Consider the following 9,914-nt stretch of genomic DNA (forward strand, 5'->3'; position numbering starts at 1 on the left):
GGGCTGGGTGCGTGAGCGCCCCACGGGCTCTGTCCACCCAGCGCACACAGGGCTCGGCCGCCGGGCCCTCCCGCCACCCGACGGCCTGCGGGGCTTTGCCACAGCCGCTGACGGAGCGGGGAGACGAAAGTAAACAAGGACGCCTACGTGACGGAGTTTACCACGAAGACTAGAATCGACACACACAACCTCAGGCTCCTACCCTGGTTTCTGGGCCACTTACAAAGGAAAATTTTGAAAGGCTGAGAAGGAACCCGAACACACAGGGGTGGTCCGTGACCCACTCCCCTGGGCTCAGGGCAATAAAACAGCAATACCAGGGGAGAAACCAAGGAGCCTGAGCTCTTGGGATTTTAAACAACTTGCTTCCAAATAATTCATATGCTAAAGAAGAAATTAAAACCACAAACACGGAAACGCTAGAAAATATTAGCAATGGCCAGGAGACAGAAAGTTGGGGAAGGCAGCCCAGAGGCCAAGCAGAGAAGTGACTGGACTAGTTCCATTGCTAAGCAATAAGAACAAAAGCGAACAAGGAAAAAGACTGGTTCTTCAGGGTGGGGCTGCAGACGCGTAACAGAGATACGCCGCTGTTGTCTTCGATCAAGGAACAACATGAAGCCTTCCGTCCAGAGTCGGGCTGAGAAGGCGCATGTCCACAGACAACAGAAAAATAAGATAATTATCTCTATAATTACGTGTTGGATAAAATGAGCAAGTTCACAGAAAACGTGAAACATCACTGCTGTAAGAAATAGGAAACTCGAGAAAGATCCTCTGTTATCTTCACGGCCAGAAAGGGCCCAACGCAGACGGTGGGTGGTGGAGGTGGAAAGGAAGACCCGCACCCTTGGGGTTTAAGATGCAGATGAACCAGGAATCTGGGTATTTAACACCAGAGGACACAGAGGAAGTCTGAGGTGGGCAGGTGCTCCGGCTGACCGTCCGGCACCCCTTCCCAGGGGGCGCCAGCTGACCACGCCCAGGTGGCAGTGCTGCAGCCTCTCCCACACGGCACCCCAAGGCTGCCCTCCCTCTCCACCAGCCCATGGATGTGGCCCCTGTCGAAATGCTCAGTGGTGCCCAGCTGCCACATCTCTGTCTCAGTCTGCCCGTGGCCTTGGCTTCTGGTCCCCAGCCTGCACCCCATCTACATCCCTTCTGTCTGTGGCTCTCACACCTTCCCGACTCTGAGGTTACCCCAAATGTCTCTCCTGGCCATACTTTTCTGCTGTGCCCTGGACCCCCTGGATTTGTTGTGGATACCTGCCTGATGCCCTTGTCCCTGAGGGTCCAAGGGGACATCTGACCCAACATGGATGCTATGGTGGGGGCTGACAGCTTTAGCAAATAAAAACACAGGACTCCCAGTTAAGTTTGAGTGTCAGATAAACAATTTTGTAAGTATTGCACACGACATACTTATACCAAACGATTGTTTATCTGACATTTGAATTTAACTGGGGGCCATGTGTTTTCCCTGGCAGTGGGCGGTTGACCACCCTCCCTGGTGTCCACACACTAGAACTCCCTCCCAGTCATGACACTATATGACCCACTTGTGCTATAGGACAGAAGTTTCCAGGAGAAACAGTTTAGTGCTTTCCCCAAAGCTCCCCGATCTGTCCATCTACCCAGCCAGCAGCCATCTTTCCTCTCACAAACAGACCCACAGAATCTTCTAGAGACAATAAACATGCAGAGAAAAAGCCAACCTTGGGTGTTCGTGTCACCAGGTTTCTAAGTGATTATGCTTTCTAGACCTCTTCCTCCCTGACATGGGGTTTTGCTTTTATTCCCATTGATAACTGGCCAGAGTACATGACAATACGGCAGAGTCATCAGTATCCAATTGCTTGGGTCAGTTGCTGCCTTTTGCCCTCCCAGCCATGTGTGGCTCAGGAGACACCTTCCCGGTGGGCCTTGTGGGCCCGGGGCGCAGAGCCCCGGAGAGCATGGGTGGGCGCTGCCCAGTCTGCTGTACCCCAGCACACAGTACGCTGTGAGAGACCCAGTGGGAGGAGGGTGGCGCACCCCAGGGATGGAGGGCGAGGGGGCCACCAGGGAAGGCTTCCCAAGCCAGGCAGTCGCCTGGGAGGGGAGGAGAGGGAGTGACCCAGCAGGGCAGTGAGCAGAGGGCAGAGTGGAAGTGAGGGCCAGGCCGGAGGGGAGGAAGAATGGCTTCTGCTCTCGGGTCCCAGGGCGCACCGTGGGACTTGCCCACGGCAGGGAGGGAGGGCGCCATGGGAGGGCGAAATAAAGGAGCCGGTGTGAGGCCTGGTGAGTTCAAAGGCAGCCAGGCCTGGCTGTGCGGCTCAGGCCCACGGGCCCCCGGCCCCCCCGAGTCCTGGCTGGCCTGCCTCTGCGGACCCGGCTCCAACGGGCTGCTCACCACCTGGGCTTCCAGGGGTGAGGGGAGTCAGGTCTTTCCACGTCACAGAAAATATGAAGATAAAAGAGACTTAGGGGAAAAAATCTCCCACGGACAACAATAACTTCATTATGAGAAGATGAATGAGGTCGTGTTAGGTTGGGAGCCCTCCTGTTGCTCCCGTGTTGACATAACCCTCCTCGCTAGGAACAAGGGAGTTCTCCAGAAACAGTACTCGGCCGAGGTCAAACTGCCAGGGAGGGCGGGAGGACTGGTGAAGAGGCCATTGCCCGGGGGCTCCCTGTGTGTGGGGACTGTCCCCATCATCTCCGTCTCTCCGTGGGCTGCAGGTGAAGCCACCGCGGCCGCCTCCGCCCGGCTCCCCTTCCCCCACCCCTGCTTGCTCCTCTCAGCTCAGCACCTTCCCTCAGGAGGGCTTCCCTGAGACCTGCTGGGAGACAGGCTCTGGCGCAGGTTTCCAAGCCCCCGGGCGTGCCTGCCGCCCACTGTCCTGCAAACGCGGTGGGGTCACAGGGTGAACACTCCACCCCCACGGGCTCCATCGGAGGGGCTCCAAACATGTCAGGAGAGCTCTGTCTGTCTTGTCGTGCTCCCCCAGCCCCCGGCTCGCAGGATGGGATGTGGCGGCCGGCACTCAGATCCAGCCGAGAGGGGAGAGGGTTTTCCCCTCGGCTCCGGCAGCAAACAGACTGTCCAGCCCAGGCCCCCTGCCCTCCCTGAGGCGAGCCCGTCGACAGGCCCGAGTTGGGGCCCCCGGGGAGGAGAGCTGATCCTGCCAGGGGGGGCCCCAGGAAGGACGGGCTCTGCCCCTGCCAGCGGGGGACGTTGGCAGCCCAGCCTGGGGGCTCCACCCTTGGGGGCTCAGCATTTTCACTGGAATTCACACCACAAGAGGCAACCTCATCACACACTCTGCCAGACCCAAATTCTGGCTAATTAGAAGCTGTGGAATTGGCTCATTCAGGGAGAAAAAAAATCAGAAGGAACGGAAGTTGCTCTTTGCCTTAAGGAAGGATTCCACCTAATCTATTTCCCTGGCGAGGTGCTCACGACCACCTCCAGTGTGGACATAGCGTGGCTCAACAGCTCCGGCCTGGGACCGCCATACCTGTACTGCCTGGCCAGTGCCTATGGAAGGGAGACAAAAATTCAGAAATCTCTCCGTGTGGTTAGATACACAGGGAGAGTAAACAAACACACTGAGATGATTAGCAAATAAGAATCCTTTGGCTTTGGATTCCAGGGTGAGAACTGCCTCCAGATTTAAACCAGCACGACCATCTGAAGTCACGTATATTGCATTTCCTGTGACATCCCCGTCGGTCCCAAACAGTTATGCTTGTACTGATACAGAGTCCCATATTTCAATAAATACAGCGGCCTTGCAAGAATATCCTCAAACCCCCAGCACGCCCAGCTCACAGAACAGCATCAGCCAGCGCTCCTGAGTGGAGGTGGGTGCCCGACGGAGCTGACAACAGACACGGCCATCACAGAGCAACCCTGGGTCCTCTGGAAATGTCCTTCCTTGCTCATTGATGAAAAACTTTTCAGTGGCTCTGTATGAAATTTATAAGATGTGTGTGGTCATATCGGAGTCTTCTGCAAACAGAAGAGTATGCACAAAGCCCAAGTTTACAACAGCTTGATTGTAAAACTGTTACAGAGAAGTTCTTGAGCCTATGGACTAGCATACTTAAAAAAAAAAAAAAAAAAAAAGAAAAGAAATTCCACATTGCTATTTTGGGTAGCAAAATCTGCATCGCCAAGGAGATCTGGCTCCTGCTACAAGTCGGGAAGAAAACACTGTGTGCTCCATGATTCTACTAATTACTGCTGGGCTCTGATAACCTCACAAAGTTGTGTTTATTTGGAAAAATAAAGATATAACATTAGCCAGACCGCTCAGACTAATGTTAAGATTATAGGACTCTGGACTTGCACCGGAATGTATGTTATTTTCCTGGTAAACAAGGAAGGTCTTTATATGCACTCATGACATAGTGTTTATTTACACAGGCTTTAGACGGTGCAGCTTCTGGAATCCAGTAAAGAGCATTTCTTTAGTCAGTTATGTGTTTTAAAAAAATGACACAACCCAGCTCCCTGCCCTGTTAGCAGAGAAATGTTCATTTCTCAGGAGATTAAAAGATTCTATGTCAAGCCAAAGGGATCCTGACACAAAAGGAGAGAATACGATTGTAGATTTTGCTTTACACATAACTTCAGCCAAAACACTTTAAGGGGCAAGATCAGTCTTCAGATCACATTACAGGCAAGTGGACGCTAAGGGTTTTATGCAGAGGACTCCTTGGCCAGCCTGCCCCCTGCGGGGCTCCTGGGCGGTCGTAAGCACCCTCTCCCCCAGGTGACCTGGGCCATCTATACGGACAAGCCACACGCCCCCAGCTGCTGCCCGGCTACAAACCCAGCACAGCGCTCACCCCTCCACCAGCACCAGCACTCGGGGGCACCGGTGCCGCAGTTGCGTCTGACCCACATCACCTGTTCTGGGGAAAGCCCCTAAGTACCCTAGTACCCCCCCCCCCCCCCCCCGGGCCACTGGATTCTCCCACTTAAGTGCCCTACTTAGTTTTTCTTAAGAAGTAACTACATACATGAGATGAATCCAGTAGCTAAAAGAGTTTAGAAAGGCTTCTTAGCTTTGCCACAGGAGAGCCATGAGGACAATTTCAGGGTAAATTAGGCTAAATCTGGTGCACCTTCCTGTTGCCCCTGGGTTTCAGTTTATAATCTCTCTCGGAACAGAAAGCTGAGTATATTCTGCCTCTTCACCAAGAGTCCCTCTTTGAATTTCTATTAGCCAGAGGATCAAGTTCACAAGCAAACCAAAAAGCTGTGGAAACATCCAAGAGGAAGAAGGCTGGTCTCATTTGTTGCAAAGGACATCCTAGGGAGGTTTGTTTGCAAATCAGCAACTGCTATATGTGCCAGTCGGCTTCTCAGCTTTAACTAATTTCTAGATCAATGGGCCGTGGACCTGAGTCCCAGCGTTAAGTCTGCAAGGTGCCTGCTACCACGCGAGAGCCAAGGACGCCTGCACGGCCGCTGCCGCAGCGCAGGGCGCAGAGCACAGGTGCGGGGGAAGCGCGTTCCCGGGTGTGCGCGGGAAAGGCGCCCGTGTCTCCGCGAACTCCCGGGCCCCCGAGGCCCCCCCAGCCGCCCCTCTCCCCCGAGGGACCCCCGGCCCTACTCACCTAGGAGCAGCCAGAGGCCGCGCCGCGGGAAGCCGTGCAGGCTCCGGGCCATGGCTCGCCGCCGAGCCGGGCCGCCCGCAAGGACTGAGCCCGCCGCGGCGCCGGGGGCGGGAGCGGGCGCGGCGGGAAGCGGCGGCGCGCGCCTGGCCCTGCCCACCGTGGCTCCGGGGTGGGGTGGGGGCGGGGGGCAGGTCCCCGGGACCGGGCGGGGCTGCGGCGCAGGAGGTCCGCTGGGCGGGCCGGCACCTGCGGGCCGGGCGCGGGGAGGGGGCCGGACGTGCGAGGCAAGGCGCGGCGACCCCACGGCGAGCAGCGCGCGCCGCGAGAAGCGAGCTCGGGTCGCCCGGACCCTCCCTGGGGGACGCGCACGCGGGCTTCCGGGGAGGCCACGCGCCTCGACTGCCGCAGGGTTTGCTCCCGAAACCTACGCCTAACAGGCAGGTGTTTAAGCCAGGGAGGGTCTCCTAGGGCACCTCAGTCTCAACCAAAGCACCATCCTCTTCCTCTCCCTAGTTCCGGCCACTCCTGTCCCCCCCGGGGGGGGGGGGTGTCTGCTTTGTGAAAGGCCAAGACCACATCTCTCTCCCCGCCAAGGTGCGGGCACTGGGGCACCCATGGGGACAAAACCAGTCCCGGAGCTTGGGGAGACACCTAATCAGAAAAGGACAAGCAATGAGGAACTGGAATAAACGCTGAGACCTACACGGAATGAGCAAGGGCATGGGTGCCTGGGAGGACGGGCAGGTCAGGTGTGCCCAAACGCCCTGGGGCTGCAGTGAACAGGGATCTTCGGAGGACTGAAAGATGGCCCCGGTAGACTGATGCCTTAGATGGGTGATGAGGGGCAGAGGCGGCTGGAGAACCTGCGACGGAATTCATCAGACTCCAAACTCGAGCTGAAAGAGGACAGCATTAGACTTGCCATGAGAGGCTGTCACTCTGGGCTTCTGCAGGCCTGGAGAACGCACAGGGGGAGGGGACAAGAAGCCTGGGCATATTGGCTATAGTATGGGAGAGAAGGGCTCCGAGGGGTACACATGAGAGCCCTGGAGAAGGTTTCCCCGTGCAGAGGTGTGAGTGGGAGACGTAAGAAAGCTCTCCTGGTGGTTGGATCTCACCTCATAGTGGTTCCTTCCTGTAACACCTTATCCCAAGGAGAACTCTGAGAAATGGACTGAGAAATGCTCACTGAAGGCGGAAGGGGGGAGAATCGCTGCTTTGAGTGCAATGGCCACAGCGGCTTTGCTGGTTTCGTACACTTAGCATGGTGCCGGGCCCAGGTCTGCCCTGAAGGACCCGTTCCCTAGCTAAAGGAAAGGGAGCAGAGCCACCTGCTGTCTGCTCCGAGAACAGGAGGCAGCCGACAACCTGGTGGTCATCCGTTCATTCTTCTGAACACAGGCTGGGAGGGCACTGAGGGCCAGCATGCCTACAACTGGGGGCACCAAAGCGTCCTGGCAGTGAGGGGTCTGCATCAGATGGCAGGGGAGGGCACAAGCTCCTGACTTGATTAGCCCCTCTTCCCAAACCTTAGAAAGGTGGGTGGCCTGGCTTCCCCACTTGATTCATTTAAGAGAGATCTGAGTCCCTACTGTGTGCGAGACGGAGCTAGATGAACAATGCAGGTCCTGCCCTTCAGCCTGTGACTCTAATGGGCAAATCGAAACTCTCAACAGCCCATGAGACAGGAACTATACATACGGGGTGTGGGACACCTGGCCCCGCTGTAGTGTAAGAAGTCTTGAGGGCTGGCCAGCAGAAATGCACGAGAGGACTGCAGGCCAGAGGAAAGGGCACGGTGAGGGGTGAGGGTGGGACCCCGGCCCAGCTCCACTGTGAACCATGTGCTAGGCAACAGCGGCCACCAGTGGGGGCCAAGGACACGCATCACTCGGCCATCAGACTCGCCTTCCACTCGCAGATGGCTGCCCTTCCCACTCTTGGCTCATGAACCTTTCTGCAACCTCTCCTCATTGGGCCCTTTGGGACTCCTGTACTCTCATCTTCAGGCTAAGCAGGAGACATTTTTTTGGCAAAAATTTCTCTTTGAAACTCGACTGCGACAGATAGGATGCAATGTGAGGGTAGGGAGGCCATTCGCCATTTCCTTTCTCCATGTGCCCACACATACCCCCTAACAGATGCACGCACCTAAACAAAGTGTACTTCTCAAGTTCATTGTAGATTCACAATTCTCTTGAGAATGCCAAAGTGTGTGTGTGTGTGTGTGTGTGCACGTGCGTGTACTTGAGCGCGCAGTAGACACCCTGTGGCACTGTCTTTCCCAGTCTGCACCGGGGTCTGGGCAAGAGATACCCAGTAACTACTACAGGCTCCCTCTTCTGCAAGGGTAGGAATGTGGGCAATCTCAACACTTGCCCTACAGCCATGACACACAAGAGTCGGCGACTTTGCCCTGGCTAGAGTCTCCCTGAAGCATCTGGACTTCTAACTGGTGGTAGGGAGCATGGGAAACCATCCTACTCCCCAGGCACCTCCAGCTAGATGGACATTAGGGTGCACAACGGAAGAGGTGAGAAAATGGCCAGATGCTTGGCTGTGCACACAGCTAGGTTAGAGACACAACCTTGATGGGTCAACGAGAACTGGACAACATTACTAAAAATTCATATTTAACATAAGAAGGCTGCTGCTTCCAGCCACGATGAAGTACCGGGGACTGGATTAACCCTTCCGCCTTAAATAAAAACACTGGACAAGACTGAGGAAGCCACAGTTGCCACTCTGGACCACAGGCATGGCAGGACCACGATCCTGGGCAGCAGGGACACAAGTGAGATGAGCCCTGACTGCTTGCTGCCTGCAGCTTCCAGACCACAGGGCAGCTGGGAACCCAAACAGAGCCTGGGGTCTCATGGCGTGGAGGAGAAAGCTGGGAGTCCAGGGAAGCCCTGGCCAAGGCGGCTAGGGAGGCAGGGCTCTGCAGTACCGGGGAGGAACGCTGCCAGGGAAGGTCTGCAGGAAATCACGTCCCCTCCCCTAGCCTCGGCCTAATACTGACTGGTGCTCACATGGAAGGACACTGTCCAAGGCAGAGAAAAGAACCACCAAGAAGGAACAGGTTGGCACAATCCCCGAGAACTCACACAGGGCCTGGAGTAGCTCCGCTTTCCACCAATCCTGGTGGGAAAACCTGGAGAGAAGCAGAACGTCTGATAGAGTAATTAGCACGGTACTGCCTTTGTCGTCAGAAAAATGACACAGGCTTCCCTGGGGCTACCTAACAAAGCTTAAAAGCAAGAACTGATGAAACCAAATGATTTCCAAGTAACTACTACATCCCAGAAGAAAGACTTAAAAAAAAAAAAAAAGAACGAAGCACCAGGGAACCATAAGACACATGTAACTGGGAGTCCTGTCAGACAGCAATATGTGACTACTGTGTGGACACTGTTCTATAAACCTGCAAATTCAGGAATATGGACAAACCCTAAGCACAAGAATCATGAAGAAGAAAATACGCCAAGACACATTACAATCAAGTTGCTCAAAACCAGTAATAAAAAATCTTACAGGTGGCCAGGCAAAAAGCACACTGTACACCGAGGAATGGATTCAGACGACAGAAGAGGTCTCCTGGGAAACAGTGCCAACCAGACAGGGATGGGGCGACAGCAGTAAGTACTGGAAGAGAAAACCAGTAAGAGTTCTGTACAATTTTTCAATAATTTGCTGATACAAAGGGGAAGACTTTGCTGACGTCCTCACCACGAGGCTAGCAAGTTAGAGGTTAAGTTTTCATCGTCATCAGTGATGAATGGGTGGTTGCAGAGATATGTTTATAAGCAGTAACGACTCAGTTCTGGCATGTGTTTGTGTAGTGCAATTGTTAAGCATTAAACAAAAACAGCATTGCAGGAGCACTGAGCTTCATCAAACTTCAGTGTTTTAAATCCCTCAAGGGAGTCTTGCTGGTAAAACCCAAACACTTGGGGCTCGCAAGTGGCTGAGAAGAGCTTGCATAGTTTCTGATTTCCCCAAATGCCCTCTCCAAAAGCAAACAAAAAACAAGTGAAAAGTAAATCCTGCACAAAACTGTGTTGCCAGCATCACTCGGAGAATTTTAGAGCTGCAAAATAACGGAGAGGAAAGTCACCAGATGCCAGCGTGGGATCTCCCTTCCCCCACCCCCCTCAGCCACCCCACCTCAGGGAGCAAAGGGAGCTTGAGAAGAACTGGGGGGCAGGGGAGGGGGGCTGGTGCAGGCCCTAAGATTAAATCTTAACATCCAAGAAATAAAAATACTTTTTAAAGTATCTCAATACTATATAAAGTAATAAAAG

General features: G+C 54.6%; 1 protein-coding gene across 1 annotated transcript in view; it reads right to left on the reverse strand.

Moving 5' to 3' along the window:
• RAMP1 (receptor activity modifying protein 1) overlaps positions 1-5,735 on the reverse strand; it is a 42,652-nt gene extending 36,917 nt beyond the window's left edge. Inside the window, exon 1 of the mRNA XM_040638679.1 lies at positions 5,611-5,735. Coding sequence (XP_040494613.1) covers positions 5,611-5,662 — 52 coding nt within the window. The 5' untranslated portion in view covers positions 5,663-5,735. The remainder of the gene's footprint in view (positions 1-5,610) is intronic.
• Positions 5,736-9,914: the final 4,179 nt, after the last annotated feature.

This window comes from Ursus maritimus, unplaced genomic scaffold (genome assembly GCF_017311325.1).
Source record: "Ursus maritimus isolate PB19 unplaced genomic scaffold, ASM1731132v1 scaffold_1, whole genome shotgun sequence".
Taxonomy (NCBI): domain Eukaryota; kingdom Metazoa; phylum Chordata; class Mammalia; order Carnivora; family Ursidae; genus Ursus; species Ursus maritimus.